At 37.2% G+C, this 16,852-nt stretch overlaps 3 protein-coding genes across 7 annotated transcripts; 2 read left to right on the plus strand and 1 right to left on the minus strand.

The window, feature by feature from the left end:
- Positions 1-7,487: 7,487 nt before the first annotated feature.
- On the minus strand, positions 7,488-9,081 carry LOC136253117 (TNF receptor-associated factor 3-like). 5 transcript variants are annotated; one of them, XM_066045733.1, is made up of 4 exons: positions 8,994-9,081; positions 8,807-8,935; positions 8,076-8,419; positions 7,488-8,023 (listed from the first exon to the last, which is right to left on the minus strand). In XM_066045733.1, the coding sequence occupies exons 2-4, from the start codon at positions 8,919-8,921 to the stop codon at positions 7,877-7,879; spliced, it is 606 nt and encodes a 201-aa protein (XP_065901805.1). In that variant the 5' UTR covers positions 8,922-8,935; positions 8,994-9,081; the 3' UTR covers positions 7,488-7,876. The 5 variants fall into 5 exon arrangements, 3 of the variants coding, with proteins under 3 accessions (XP_065901805.1, XP_065901803.1, XP_065901804.1); XR_010699963.1 differs by having other exon boundaries at positions 7,881-8,023; positions 8,076-8,137; positions 8,194-8,935; XM_066045732.1 differs by having other exon boundaries at positions 7,881-8,023; positions 8,076-8,119; positions 8,194-8,935.
- A 358-nt stretch (positions 9,082-9,439) lies between these two features.
- Positions 9,440-11,457, plus strand: LOC136253659 (uncharacterized). Its single transcript, XM_066046319.1, has 3 exons — positions 9,440-9,654; positions 9,790-10,057; positions 10,426-11,457. Exons 1-3 carry the CDS (start codon positions 9,440-9,442, stop codon positions 11,455-11,457), a joined length of 1,515 nt encoding a protein of 504 aa, XP_065902391.1.
- Positions 11,458-11,495: 38 nt separating this feature from the next.
- Positions 11,496-14,346, plus strand: LOC136253660 (uncharacterized). The gene is made up of 7 exons (XM_066046320.1): positions 11,496-11,979; positions 12,080-12,157; positions 12,217-12,267; positions 12,344-12,415; positions 12,480-12,730; positions 12,794-12,907; positions 12,964-14,346. Exons 1-7 carry the CDS (start codon positions 11,496-11,498, stop codon positions 14,344-14,346), a joined length of 2,433 nt encoding a protein of 810 aa, XP_065902392.1.
- Positions 14,347-16,852: the final 2,506 nt, after the last annotated feature.

The raw sequence follows: 16,852 nt of genomic DNA on the forward strand, positions 1-16,852 counted from the left end.
GACCCAGACTTATTTCTATAGTTTGGTAAGGTGAGACCAAAAAAAAAAAAAAAAAAAAAAAAAGGTCGCAACCAGCTGACAAGAGCTTTTCACCTCACCAGCTACCATTTCTAGCTGATAAACTACATAAAAATCCTTCATAGCTCGCTACACACTGACTACTTTATTAGAGTGACTGCTCTATTAGAGTATCTCGATCTTTATCACGGTTTTCAGCCCCACTCCAAGAAAAATAATTTCGGTGTGATATCATTCTGAGGGGGGGCTTTAGCCCCCTATCCCCCCCTTTCCGCGCCTATGCTTACGATACGTGCCGTACTAGCAGTGATTACAGTGTGATAGAGGCTATTCTTGTAGCGTAGATGTTTTCCTTTGTTGCTTTAGCACTAGTGTTAACAGATGAGCTAGTAATTATTCTTAGCAGGTACTGAACTAGTCTCGCGTGGCCAGACCGCTTTTTTCCGTATAGCTATTGGGTGGGGAAAAAAGGGTCTGGTGCAACTCCAATAGCTGTTTACTTCTGAGCCGTCCCCACATTCCGGGGACGCTAATTGAATAACATTGGTCACAAAGGAAGTGCCATGATAAAACTATGAAGTATTCCTGCACTCCTGCTCCGGTTGTGAGTCTTGTTACACGATGAGGATTAACTTTCAAGACGCTATAAAAGAGACATCGGAGCAAATTAAGATTTGTTTAAAGGATAAACAGATCTCTAGTTAACTTACTGACGTCATGGCACCTCCTTTGTGACCAATGTTATTCAATTAGCGTCCCCGGAATGTGGGGACGGCTCAGAAGTAAACAGCTATTGGAGTTGCACCAGACCCTTTTTTCCCCACCCAATATACGGAAAAAAGCGGTCTGGCCACGCGAGACTAGTACTGAACTAGGTGGCATCACCAGGCAAGGTGATGGCCGGGGCTATGCAAATAATCTGGCTCATCACTACAACCCCAACGCTAGTGTTAAGTACTGAAGCAACAAAGGAAAACATGTACGCTACAACAATAGCCTCTGTCACGCTTTATCACTGCGAGTACACATGTATCGTAAGTGTATTCTAATTGATTAGTGCATACACTAGTGTCATAACTTGTAAGGAAGAGCAGTACCAGCAGTTATAGCTCGATAGTGGTGCCTCCAGTGTTGCGAGAGATGGATAATGCCTGGATTATTGTTTAAAAGGTGTTTCCACAGTTCAGTCCACGAGTCCAGTCCAGTCCAGTCCGTGGAATAAAGTAGGCCCAAAATTGGCAATATTCTGCACTTTTTCATAAAGCCATGCAACTTTCCACATAAATAGTACTCATGTATTTTTAGATATAGTGCCATAGCTGATTTGACCTTTGGTGACCTTTACAGCCATTTTTGTACAGAAAATTGATCATTTTTGTCTTTAACTCCCTGAGGCAGTAATTAACTTGTTAAAACATGGTTCCAAACAAAAGATCTTGCTGATAGAAACAACTTGGTTTTTATGTGAAGTCAATAGGTGATTTCATTACAAAGTTATGATCATTTTTATTAGCTACAAAATTTGATACCTGTATATTTACCTGCCCTCAAAGTGTGAATTACCTGTGGGAAGATAATTATGCATAAATTTATCAAATTTTGCAGGTAATAAAAATGATCATGACTTTGTAATGAAATCACCTATTGACTTCAAATAAAAACCAAATTGTTTCTATCAACAAGATCTTTTGTTTGGTACCATGCTTTAACAAGATAATTACTACCTCAGGGAGTTAAAGACAAAAATGATCAATTTTCTGTACAAAAATGGCTGTAGAGGTCACCAAAGATCAAATCAGCGATGGCACTATATCTAAAATATATATATATGTTGAGGAGTACTATTTATGTGGAAAGTTTCATGGCTTTATGAAAAAGTGCACGATTTTTTGGCTGTGCCGCTATACTATTATGGTATATCATATCATTTAGTTTTCCTATTTTAATTGAATTATGCCTGTATTTGGCATTCCACAAACTTGTCAACTGAATCAGTAAATGTTACTGTAAGTTAACTTTTACATGGAACTTTTACATGTGATGGTCATAAAACCTTTCTGTTTAGAGTTTTGGAATGCTTATTAAATTCTCTTTCAAATGATATATAATTCATTATAATTACTCAAAGGAAAAGGCCAAACCACAAAAATGTGACATTTTCCTTTGATCTTACTTTTTTCAAAAAAGGATATTTCAATTACTTTCATTTTTTGTTCAAATATTCTTCTGATACTCTCCTTTCATGACAGTAAGTATGAAGTTGGGATGGCAAGTATATCATGACTTATGACTACATATGTAATTTTACGTACTACCGGGGGTATAAGTATGAACACTACTATAACAATATAAACTTTACAATTAAATTATAGTATGGAATCTCATCAGAATGTGGTCAAGTTGTAATACACATACAGTTGGAGGCATAGTATAGAAGTGTCATCAGGTGATTAAACAGAAACATCAATACTTACCATTGCTTAAGCCACACCAATATCCCCCATTGTTATGTATATCAATACAGTTATGGTAACAACATGATTTTGGTGCAAACACCATCAAGAGTCCATAATAGAGATTTTATGAACTCCTGATGTCATTTAGTGGGAGGGTTTGATAGCAATTGATACTGTAAGTTTTGTGAGAGAAAGTTTGACAAAATTGTGGAAACTTCACAATTAAATAGAGGGTTTTAATTTGGTACAGTGAACTGTACTATAGAAAGGCCACCGTATAATGGCCAATTATAAATTTCCAAATGAGATATCTATACACTAATTCACCTGTCAAAAACAGCCATCTGCCTGAAGGTGACCAGCCTGAAGTTTTGACCAGTATAGCTACCACATTGTGCTTAAGTTAAGCTTGTTTTCACACAACTGCACAAAATGCTACACATTCAATCACAAACAATCTGATTCTTAAAATTTCTTAAACTTCACAACCGATCTTAAAGCATATTAGTTCAGCTTTTGACAGCCCAGCATATTTTTTGACACCTTTATGTGCAACCATCAAAAATTCCCACAAAGCTATAGCTAAAACTAGATTTGCTATTTGCAAGAGCCTATATAGCTATTTCTAAACAATTAAGGTCAGTGGCGGAGGAAGTAGTTGATATGAGGGGGGGGAGGTCACAGCCAGCTGACAATAGCTGCCCACCTCACCAACTATGCATTTATAACTGATAAATCCTTACATAGCTCGCTACATAGAGTATCTCGATCTTTATCACGGTTTTCAGCCCCACTCCAAGAAAGATAATTTCGGTATACATATCATTCTGAGGGGGGGATGCCCCCCCTCAGCAGGCCGGGGGAGGGGGGGCTCCAGCCCCCTAGCCCACCCCCCCCCCATCCTTTCCACCGCCTATGATTAAGGTTGCTTTCAAATTCCACCATCAAAATGTCCTGAAATTAATTAATCTCATGCAGAAAGTATAAATATTCTGTAGAGTATAATTTTATTTTTTGGGATTGAGGGAGATACTTTCAGATATGTCTCATTGTGTGGTGGTATCACACAATTATAGCCCCTACAAAGTGTCTTACACAAATTGATTATATCAACATATACACTATCAGTACTTAGAGCAAGTCAACCATTTCGTGTTAGAAAAAGGGCATATCCATGATGCATCCCCATACAACTCTAGATCCCAGACCCAGTGGTGACTTGTAACAGTCTACGTATGTGCCAAGGGAGCCACAACTACTGGGATCTGACTGCATTCAACCTGCATTTAAACATTGTTCTATAATTTTAATACACAGGGGCATAGCTACAATGTAGGCAGGTAACTGCCTCACCAAACATTGGTGATTGAACTCATAACCATGCTCGCTTTTGCCTGTACGGGATTAACAGGAACATGTGTTCCTAGTTCCATGAATGCTACTATTGCCAACCATAACTAATCTTCACTATACATATGGTACCTTCCAGTGTGATTTTCAGTCCAGTATAAGGATCAATGAGCTACAATGAGGACAGCAAATGTGTCACTGTTGGTTTGTCTGGTCCATCAGTCCACATCATAAAAATATTACACTTATTTTCTAGCTCATCTACTTTGTACGTAATAAACAGAGGGTAATTTTCTATGCTTTTATGAAGATTAGAAATGCTGACACGTACATTTGTATTATAAATGTATCCAGCCAGAATTTTCAAGCCCTTGGATAAGTGAAAGCAATGCACATTCCAGCTGACAGAAGTATTTAAAAATATATAATTATTTTTCCAAGCACACACCTTAGCTAACCACACATCTTTATGGTCACAATAATGACAATTATAATGTGACCAGCTAAAATATTCTGGCATTTAATATCACCATTCGATCAGTAGACAAAGGGGTGATGGGTTACCTTGACTATATGAGTGAATCAAAAAGTACCAAATCAATAACAACTTTATATAACAGTCTAATGGATACATCCACCAAAAATGTTTAAATTCTAGGCATGGTATGTAACTCAGGCAACCCACTTGAAAGCAGAGACAACCTAAGAACTATATGCTAACAGTTAACCCCCACCACAAGTAGCTAGCATGTTGTTACCAATGCAAAACCAAGACCAAGGTGTTAATAACTTATTAGTGCAGGTGAGCTATTTAGCCACCACTATACTACACTGGAGGTCAATGATAAATTGTGCAGACAAAGAAGTGAAGCACTTTATCACACATACTGGATTCTGTTCTCAGCATAGCTACATTTATCATCCATATTTCAATAATTGTTACTATTAAGCAATAGATATGACGTTCATCACTTCCATTTCCTGTACTCTTGGCAGAAACTGTTGTATAGATAATCTGCTATGGTGTAACAACGATTTCTTCTTTTATGAGGTACACTTTATATACTCTACACATTTTACTGAAGCTATAGACTTAGCCTTACTACTGCCTGAGGAAGTTATTTTGGAGATTAATAACTGTGGCAGTTTGTGTAGTTGTAGTTATCAACAGTAGCAGAGTGGCCATAGTATTTCAGGATGCAAATTACGTGACTTATGATGGTTATTTTATTGCAGTAGAAACTATCTATAGTGACACCATTCATGTTCTACATTAGTATAACTTTTTACTTATAGTTGAAATAGTGGTGTTCATCTTTCACTCCTAATTGTCCTTTTTAGAAATAATAGTTTTACAGAGACCACAAACAGCAACAAATATATGAAAGACATGATTAGAATTCTAATAGTTTTGGTATCTTCAAGTGTACTGTCCATGATTGTATCCTATGCAGTAGCTGCAGCATTCATTCCAGACTATCACTTTACTATGGCACTTCTGTTATGATGTGAAAGATGTGTTAATTGTTAATTTGTAGTCGAGTGCCACACTCAGTCTCCTCCAGGAGGAATGGATTGTCTTCTTAAGGTATACATATAAGATACTATCATACAGGCCAGGGTGGTATAGTATAGTATAGGGATCATAAAGGTATGTGCACTTCTGCTACAAATATCACCCAAAATGCGACCAAATTTTAGAGATATCTGCACATTTTCCAAAATTCCATTTTATTGGATCTTTTTTGTCTATAGAGACAGAGAAATGGACTGTCTAAGTTTCAGCTTCAAAAAAGCTAAACAGTGTGGGAAATACAGCACAGCTGCAGCCCTTGAATTACTTATAACCTAACGAACAGATATTGGAGACTTTAAACCAGCTATGTAATAAGGTGAAACAAAGAAAGGGAGAATCCCTCCAACCATAGGATTCGAACTGCAAGCCATCCAATGTCTATTTGAGTGCCACACTCAGTCTACTCCAGGAGGGATGGATTTTCTTTCTCTAAACCTAATTATTATTAGAGCTTTACAGTGACCAGCACAGAAGGTCTACAGCAATTTGGGCTGCAATTACCTAACCTAATAAACAGATATTGGAGACACTTTGTAATAAGTATAGGGGCATTAGTAAAACCACAGCAAACAAATGCTTTAAGGTTGTGCACTAAACACTTGCATAATGGTTGCAATCAGTTCATTGTTACATCAATAGGATAAATCTGATAATGTAAGTTAACCCTGTGCCTTGTTGTTCAATTAAAGCAGTGCAAGAATTGATTTTTTAAACACCTGGATTTTGTGGTTGTTATAAAGTCACAAACTGTTGCTGTGTAAACAACAGACCATAAGGAGACCTGAACTGTCCATCAGCAGTACCTACTGTTCACTGTCACAGACATTCCGTTTAGTGTGAATTTCAAAATGCATGCAGTGCAAGTTATACATACAAGTGTTGTTTTATATACTGCTAATCCAGTGATAGCTTGGTATAGTATGTTTACCTGCTCTACCAATATTGTCCAATATCATGGGAGTATTGATTCGTTTATCAAATACTCTTTAATTCTTTCTTGTTTTGAACAATAAGATCTGTTAGGTCTTTTAGCAAAACATAAGGGCCTTTAAGATGGCGACTAAAGCTTTATCAAAAACTTTTAAATTGTTTTTTTCTATTTACCAGGCATGGGGCAAAGTACATTGAAAGGTATTTAAGTATATAAAGTACAAGTACTTTTGAGATTAATATACTTAAGTGTAAGTACAAGTTATGTATATACTTCAATACAATGTAAGTACTTTTGATAGTACAAGAGTACAAGTACAAGTACACATTTAAACAGAAATTACAATTAAACCAATCTTATCACTTAGTGTTCAAAATCTCAGACACATGATTGTACATGTACATATGTGTAGTTTCAACTGTGCAAACCTGGCATGATAAGTGGTGTACTCAAAGAGTGAATGCCATGCATAATTTTTTGCTATACATTGGTGTGAAAAATTAATACCATGACAATTTCACGTTGGCTGTCTATGAAATTCAAATACACAAATTGTCACATTTATGAAAATGAACTTGTCAGACTACAGTTGGCTGTGTTACCAACTTTCATTGGTTGTACTTTCAAGTATGGAGTGTTTTTACACAGTTTGATTTTCTTGGTCAACCAACCCAATTAAAATCAATTGTAGGTATATAGTATCTCAACAGATCTAGAAGTAGAGGGACTCAGTTGAGTCCTTATTGCACTTTGACCATTAATTCCAATGTCAATATGAGAGGACTTCATTGGACTTCATGTACTACTTCAAAGTACTTTTAAGTACCTCAAGTACCTTAAGTGCATTGCTTAGGACATTATTACACTAAATTTTGTATTTGCAAAGTGTAAGTACAAGTACTCAAAAAGGTGTACTTAAGTACTAGTACCAATGTACTTTGCCCCAAGCCTGCTATTTACAGCTAAAACAAAAACTAAAATCAAAAGTTAAATGCATTACTAAAACAGCTGTATTATATTAAAGTATGCTGTACTTTGCAAGCAATTCGCAACAATTGCAGTTTAATTTTAGCAGAGAAAATAATTACAACATGCTAATCTGAAAGTACACACAATTATCTTTAACAAACTGATTTGTGGGAGCGACCTTGCAAAGCTTCTTATTGGAAATAAACCTACTTCTGCCATTTCCTATATACAGCTAGGAAATTATAACAGTGAGGCTGTGGTGGTACCATAGCCTATTTACATAATTCGTCACTTGCAATGCTGCAATGGTGTTGTTTTATCTGGTCTTAATTTCTTGCCAATGCTTTATTTACCACTGAAAAATAGTGGATTATTCCCTTCCCACGCATGCACACACACACACACACACACACACACACATACTTTCACTGCCCTATACAACTCTAATAATTAAGCCAGCTGAACTATTATGAATTCTGATCAGCTTTGAAAAGTAACTACCTCTTTTATATACTCATTTTAAACCTTTCAAGTATGACACATAGCTATTACTGTTATAGATATGACATGAGAAAGCTAATTAGGGGTACAAATTATTTTTGTATTCGACTCTGAAATACGCAATAGCTGTACTTGTATAGCTACATTACTACAATATGTTAACTTGAAGGAAGATGCATTCATCTTTGAGATACTGACAAGTGGGGGTAACCTTGTAGAGATCTGTGTTAGAAATAAATTGGGCTTGTCCATTACCATATAGTGAGGGGATTACCCATATATTATCATCGTAGATTCTATCAGCATTGAGTCTTGACACTGTATGATCATAGATAACTATATGCATATGATGCTCATGGTTGCTGATCTGGTTCAGCAATTTAATTTCAAACCTTTCCTTCAGTGGCCAGGAAAGCTCGTCCATGTGTTCTTCCTCATGTTTCCTCTTATTCTTACGCATCATCCTCTCCTCACACCCCATATTGTGGTACTCACACTGGATCACCTCAAGAGGACACTCCTTCTTGTGTGTTTCCATGTCTTCACGGAGAACACTTTCTACTTCGCAGTTGTTGGGACAGGGTAGAGGATATTTTGGACACTGCTTCACATGATCTCCTATAATAAAAAGATATTTGTCGTAAGTTCTGCAATACTGACAACGGCTTGTTCGATGCAGACAGTCCATCCAAACATGATCCCTCAAAGATCTTCTCTGTACCATCTCCTCACAATCAAAATTGGTACATTTCACGTTCTCATATTCACAACCTAATATATTGTCTACAAAGTGTCCACTAACATGATTTATTTCACCCTGCCAAGTACAGCCCATTTCTTCGTTAGGGCATGCTATTTCAAGGTTTCTAGCTTCCCTGTCAGCTTGCTTGTTTCGATAGGTAGTAAAGCCATCGTCACGACAGATTGGACAAGCCTTGGTAATGCTAGCAGCCTTATTAGCATTCTCAAGACAAGATTCACAGAAGTTGTGTCCACAGCACTCACTCATGCGAGGGTCACGACTGACATAATCACAAATTCTGCAGACGAGACGATCTGGTGGAGTATTGACAAAAGTGTAGTCATATCCGCCAATGTCAGTGGGTGTGGTTGCGGCCATAATTTTCCTGCAAGCTAAAAGGCAACATGAATCAATCACACTTTGAAACCACAACATACTGTAGTTACTCACTTGTAAGCTCACTTGTACGATAGTTCGTAATATCAATTGATCAGAAAGTGCGCAGTCTCCCACTCGAACTCCACCCAGCTCAATCACGTGACTAAATAAAATCTGGTGCGTTGCTAGTTGGCGGCGCCCAGGTTTAAGGGGCGGGCGCCGCCAGACTAAATTTCACGGAGATCTGAGATCTGTACAGTAGGTCCATAGATAGTATCTATAATATTTGAGTCCTTTTTGGGAATTGGTAAAACCGGGAGGGGAGCGGGAGCGGGAGATTGCTTGGTAAAATCAGGAACGGGGAATCGGGAGATCACGTGCGACTTCTCCTAAATATCTCACTTGTAATCACGTGCAAACTAAATCTCTCACTTGCTACGAACGGCAGGCGTGATTTTGCAAGTATAGCGTTGCAAGTATAGAGTTGCACGTAGCTATAGTGCGGCCGCGCATGCACAATGGAGGAAGATGTCATTGTGCTATGTGTTCCTGCAGTAGAAGACGCTGTCAATAACTTGACATCTGCGGAGGCGCATAATTACTTCTCGAAAGCTATCAGTGGAAAGCTACAGATTAGTGTAGATCCTCCTGTTCAGCCAAAAGGCGGCAGCTTGTATATCTACAACCTCGGGCCTGATTCGGACAAATGGGAACAAGAGAAGAAAAAGCTAAGGTTAGGTCTAGATATTAAAGAGTATAGTTACAATATAGCTAGCTAGCTTGTCTCAGTTTAACAAAACAAGTTTACATAACTATATTTCTAGAGTCATACAGTAATTAAATAAATTGTACATTGCAATTATTATAGGTGCGATCAATACAGATGGGTACATGTAGGATCTTACAGTGTCAAACATGGAGGATGTGAATTCAAGAAAAAAAGTAGTACCATTGATCTTGATTCTGTGGATAAAAAGGGTGATAACCGATTCAGAAGATTTGAGTTCTGGGGTATCGGGCAACATTTTATGCTACACTACGTTGGGGATGACACCTTATATCAAGGATTTAGCCATCGGAACAGTAAGAATAATTCCAAGTCTTTTGTGAGATCAGCACCACATTTGAAGGATAAGGTGAGCAAAAAAAGTCTTGTGAATCAACTCACATTTATAAGCTATAGTAGTTTGCATTGTAAAGACCGTCTGAGTGTAATGTGCATAGTATAATTGATAAGGTATATAGCTATACCTATCAATAGCTATATACCTTATAGGTTTGGTATATGTATATGTTACCAAACCTATAAAGGAGGCAACATGGACATATAAAATTTGCCTACCTTTTATGACACATAAATTTTCTGCAAGAAGGTTATGTCATGAAATTCCAGTACTTTTACAAATTTGAATGGCCTATGTTATAGAATGCAAATGTTATTTGAGTGGTGAGATTTGATTTAAAGACAAAACGTGCGTATGATCATATGCAATATGCTTTTTAGATATTACAGAAAGATTCAATGAAGCCACATCGAACTGTTTATCAAGAATTAGTCAATGAAAGCAGCGGTGGACCTCGACATGCAGTGCTCACACCTAGAGATCAAAATCAAGTTAGAAATTTTCGTAAGGAAGTGGATAGACATACCAGACTATCCCATGACGCAATGTTTAACACGTACCACTTGTGTCATCAACTAAAGTTTAACAATCGAAAAGGTGAACCCCTTGATTTCATACGAAAATTCTCTGTGCACCCTAATGTAATTGTCCAAATGATTGGACAGCCAATAATCGAAGAGCTAGAAACTGCTTTGAAATTATCCACAGAACCTGTGACGCTTCATTATGACACTGTGTTTAATATGGGTGATTTCTACTTGTCGACCCTTATCTTCAAACACACAATGTTTAAAAACTCTCCTGTTCTGCCATTCGGATTTCTAGTCCATACCAGACGCTACCAAGTAGACCATATGCAGTTCATGGAAGCAATTCGTCAGTTGTCTCCAATTTTAGCTTCAAAAAGGATAATAATTGTATCAGACAGAGAATTCAATTTCTCATCAGTGTTCCCACTAGCCCAACAAGTTTATTACTGGAACCACCTAGAACAAGATCTTCACTATTGCCTCAAACAAAAAGCCAATTGTAATGCTGGTGAAATAAGCTACTTTGCTAATGTACTGAAGGAATTGATGCAACAAACCACAGAAACAGAATTTGATAATTGTTGGGATGAATTTAAAATGGAAGGTCCTTTTCAATCCAAAGCATTAGTTCGTAACTATTTTGAGAAAAATCTGCTGCCCATTTTCAAAGAGACTTCGTCAATATGGGTACTAAAATCTGCTGGTGTAGTGAACCCACACAATGGAATTACCAATAATGCATCAGAATCCATGAATGCTGTGCTGCACAGACTTCAGAACTGGAAGCAAGTGCCACTTGATATTATTTGTTACTCATTATTTCAAATGTGCTGTTATTATCACCGGGAAATTGTGCAAGGTTCAGTGGTTCGTGGCAACTGAAAGACGAGTTTTTGTTTTGTCAACAAGATCCCTCGTTGATGCCTATTTTACCGAAAGTGGTTAACCCAGATGAGATTGAGGCTAGAGCTAAGGGTGACATTTATTGTCAATTGAATAATGGCAATGAAACCAGTTCTACAGAGACCGGATATGAGAATAGAAATGCTGCTGATGTGACAACTAACAGACCACCAAATAGCCAACTTGGACTAGCTTATCAAGCTATACAGAATAAGCAAGTTTCATTAGTAAATTCTGGCTGTTGGATGGTTATGGGCACAGATGGTACTACACCATATGCAGTCAGACTTTATCCAAAAGAGAGTTGCTCTTGTCCAGCTTCAGGTGTCTGCTATCATATTCTTGCTTGCAAAATAATGATTGGGCAGAATGTTGATGCTTTCTCAAACCCAAACATGACCTTGCTACAGCAAAAAATCAGAAGAAAAAACAAAGAGCGACCATCTGGAAGGAAACCACCCAGAGTAAAGGACTGTTGTCCAACAGAGGAAATAAAACAAGGTAAAGCTATAGAAGCATATTAATTTAATAATGTAGCAATTGGAACTTTAATGTGCTTATTTGCTATGAATTCAATTTTTAAGTATCTGTGATTTTACAGAAGAACCAGAAGACTTAGAAGAAAAAGCTGTTGAAGGAGTTGCTGATGACCAAGATTTTGTTAGCATCAAGGAAGAACGTACGTATATAGTTGATACTATTTTATGTTGCTGTATTTAGTGACTTTTCTATTTATAGGCACAGAAAACAAATCTCATTCTCGTTCCCAGAAACGGAAGCATCCTAACAGTAAGTGTACTTGTTTATGTGCACAAAACAGTACTTAACAACTACACATGTTATTTATTAATGTTTATACATGCAGGCCAGCTGGATACAGACAATAGTTGTTGCAATGGAGAACAGATGTCATGTGCTCCTAAAAAGAAATTGAAGGGTGAGACATGTTAAAAATTTTGTAGCACTTTTACGTTAAATTTTGTACATGCAAATTTTATTAGGTGCCACAACCCTTGTACATCAGACAGATTCAAGTCCACCTCAAGAGACCTGTGTACCAAATCATCCACTAACTCAGTTTCTGCTAGAATTAAAGGAAAAGGCCAGCAGTAGTGCTAAAATAAGGAGATGTGAAAGAAGAGTCAAGTTTTTAAATGAAGAATTTTGTTGGGACCGATTCTTATCTGAGTTAAATGTTGTCTGTCAAGATATTCTCCTGTACAATTATGTTTTGCAACCAAGCATTGACAAGGTAGGTAATTATATCTTCATTCATATAATATGTAGCCTCTGTTAAAATTTATCATTCCTTTAGGAAGTTACTGATCTTGACATTGGAAAGATTGCAGTACTTCAGACGAAAAGGAGTAATCAAATAGCCTTTTTGAGACGTTTAAACGATAAGGAAGATAAAACACCAAGAGTAGAGGTATTATATAACAATATCCATGCATAGATAGCGTTTACTGCAATATATTTTTGTAGGTTGTATCAAGTTACAGTGACCCTGATTATGCAGAACTAAACTATCATGCAGGAACTGCCACTCGTTCAAACATTGGAGTTGTGAATACCATTCATGTTGGAGTGCAAAGCAGTAAACAGAATGCAAAAGCCGAGATTATAACTGCAGTTTTGCTCCTGCACATTTGCAAACAACCGGATACGGATTTGGGAAAACTGCGCATTGATTTGGTTAAAGGTTTGCCACAGTTATTTTCAGTATTGCAACAAGATGATACTGGAACAGTCAATGGCATTTCACAAGTTAAAAAGGACTATCGCGGGAAAGCAGAAGAGATGGTTCAGCTGTTTTGCTACTGCCAAACACCATGGGTTGATGGATCAACATCTGCCGCGCTATATGGCAATTCACAGCGAGACTTCAACATGTACAACTGTTCAAAGTGTGACAACTGGTTCCATAAGTATTGTTTGAGTGCATGTGACATTACCATACCCAAACGGAATGCCGATTTTTTTTGCAGTGCATGTACTGTACCAGAATCTCTTCCATGGATGCACAATGAATACACCAACACTTGCACTTCTGATAACTTCCTGACAATATTGTCACTCCACTGCAAACAGTACAAATCTTTCTTGGATACCTTTGGTGACAGTGAAGCTGAGAACTCTCTCAAAGCAGCAATTGTATTGATGAATAAAGGAAAGCTGGATGAAGGAAAAACACTATTTTTGCATTTGCTTCAATCAAGATTAAATCTTACAATTTCTCGGGAGAATAATTTGAAATATGATTGTTTTGGTGGTGAGAATAATAGGTGTCTTTGCTTGTTCACACATATCTGGAAACTGGTAATTAAACTTAAATGTACCTCTGAGCATTGCCCTAATCATAACACGGAGGTAACAAAATACCCTTCTACGTTTTCCTTCAGCTCTGGATTAGATAACTTTAATGAAATTTTTCCTATAGCTGGAGATATGGTTGGTTACTGTGGTGCAGAATTTCATTGCCAACCACCAAATGAATCTCTCCATGCAGTTACTGACCGATTAAATTTAACTGGCAGAAACAGAGAAACATTTTATGAGTGCCGTGGTGTACCACAGGTAATGGCATCGTCATTTCTTAATCGAGTGCCTTGGATGATCCCAATTGATATCCAGTCCTTGACTGGTAGATCAATATTGACAATTCCAAAAGTTTTAACTATATATGGTCATGGATATCAACTAGCTGGCTGCAGTGTTTGTAGTGACAATCATTTTACTGCAGTTTGCTTCTGGTATGGTCAAACATTATATTATGATGGCATGAGAAGCCACAGGATTCAACCTTTTAAACTTAATGATTTCCAGAACAAAACTGGGTCATATGCATATTACTTTAGGCAGCTTTGATTTTACATACTGTATGTTGTAGCTAATTAACACTTTATGATTTATTAATGTGTTTTGTATACTCAGAGAATAATTATGCTTGGTGTACTGTACTTCAGTCTATCCATTGAAAGTCTGCTGGCAATGATGGGAAGTCTAATCACGTTTAGTTGAATGGATTTTAGATTGGTAGGGTGCATGAACTTTAGTATAGACTGGGGCAGAACCATGTAGCTAGGACTGGAGGCCTGTTGCTCATCATTCATTATTGTAAGACAATCCAATATGCCAAATAACTGCTGCATGTATTCACTGAAATTACCTTTCAGAAATATTATGTCCACTAAAATAGCCACTTTGTGAATTACTGTGCTAAAAACCCACACAATACAATTTTATGCATTCACTGCTAATAACTATAAAGCTCTAATGAAAGCCTTTAATATACGGCCATCATGCAAACTTTATCTAGCTATAGCTATTTTTCCCCTCAAGCTCATAATTTACTAGTTTATATTAGTTTCTTCGTCACAGCACAGCAGGCGCTCTAGCTACGTATGTGTGTTACTTGTGACAGCAAAGATTGACACGTGATCTCCCGATTCCCGGTTCCTGATTTTACCAAGCAATCTCCCGCTCCCGCTCCCCTCCCGGTTTTACCAATACCGTCCTTTTTGAGGCCTGTGTCTGTGTGCATGTACATGTAAATAATTATAGTTATGCTGCTTGCTTGCTTTTATGAGTGCCATTTATCTAACACCGAATTTATGCAATACAGAGAATGGTTGCGAATACAAATTCAATTCTATTCATTGCATTCCTCCTGTAAAGTTGACTAAGGCCAGTAGTTATACTGATGTACTATCTATACTAGATGACCAGGGTTGAGGCTTAGGCCACTATGTATAACGTACATGTACAATTTTGCCTACCTTTTGTTTCTTCATACCGTTACTTTAACAGGTGTCGTTTATCCTTAATGATTCACAGCAAGCTGGATTGAATTTAATTATTTATATTTATATGAAGCCTTTTTGGTGTTGATTGATAATTTGATATGGACTTTTATGGTCCATCACATACATATCAGTGGTATATTCTCACACAGTATAGTAGGGACAATTTTGCATTTCAGCAATTATATATCCATATACCCTCTAGGGGCGGATCCAGGAGCTGGAAAGGGGAGGGGAACAAACAAGATAAGTTGTAGGTGGTTGGGGAGAGCAGATCTCTTGTTACTTGCTGTATGTTTTAAGCAGCAATGATCACTCCTTAGTAGGTTGATTTTTGACATTATGACCTTTTCAGATGATTGTGAAGTCCTGAAAGCTGTTTAAAAAGCTATGAAAGTCTTTAAACCAGCAACACGTTTCTATTGTACATAAATGACATAGGCCAGAATATCACATCAAAGATTCAGTTATTTGCTGATGATTGTAGAGTTATTAAATCCCCACAAGACAAACAAGCTTTACAAGAAGATCTTGCTAAAGTATCCAGCTGGGCAAACACTTGGCAGATGAAATTCATTGTCAATAAATGTGTAGTCCTTCACAGTTCCAGATTATTATCACAATCACAACCAACATATTTACTTGAAAGCCAACCATTACAAAACGTTACTGAACATCTTTTTCTAGGGGTAATGCTTGACAGTAAAATTTGTTTCTCTCCCCACTTTACATCTATACCAAAGCCACCAAAACTTTAACTTTAATTTATCCAAAGAAACCTACACAAATGCTCTCAATCTACCAAAGCAAAAGCATACAGTTCTATGGTTCATCTTATTCTAGAGTACTGTTCCACAGTGTGGGATCCACATCTACTTGAAGATATCAATGAATTAGAAAAGGTACAGAGAAGAGCTGCAAGATGGACAACGTCAAATTATAACTGGTCAAACCCTGTCACTTCTATGCTGGAATTATTACAATGGCCCACTTTAATCACCTGTAGACAAATGTCAAGACTACACATGTTCTACAAATCTATTTACCACCTTACAGCAGTAAGAATTGATTTTTTAAACACCTGGATTTTGTGGTTGTTACAAAGTCACAAACTGTTGTGTGTAAACAACAGACCACAAGGAGACCTAAACTGCCCATCAGCAGTACCTACTTTTCACTGTCACAGGCATTCTGTTTAGTGTAAATTTCAGAATGCATGCAGTGCAAGTTAAGGTCTGCCACATACAAGTGTTGTTTTATATACTGCTAATCCAGTGATAGCTTGGTACAGTATGTTTACCTGTTCTACCAATATTGTCCAATATCATGAGAGTATTGATTCGTTTATCAAATAATCTTTAATTCTTTCTTGTTTTGAACAATAAGTTCTGTTAGATCTTTTAGCAAAAGGTAAGGACCTTTAAAATTATATTTAGGGCAGTGATCTTCAACCACGGCCTGCATGGTGTTTGACATTCCTACATATAACTCATCATCTATCCTAGCTTTGATTATCGATAGCTACCTGTACAAGGAATGATAAGGAAACATGGTAAATACGCATATAAACT

This window comes from Dysidea avara, chromosome 4 (genome assembly GCF_963678975.1).
Source record: "Dysidea avara chromosome 4, odDysAvar1.4, whole genome shotgun sequence".
NCBI classification, from domain to species: domain Eukaryota; kingdom Metazoa; phylum Porifera; class Demospongiae; order Dictyoceratida; family Dysideidae; genus Dysidea; species Dysidea avara.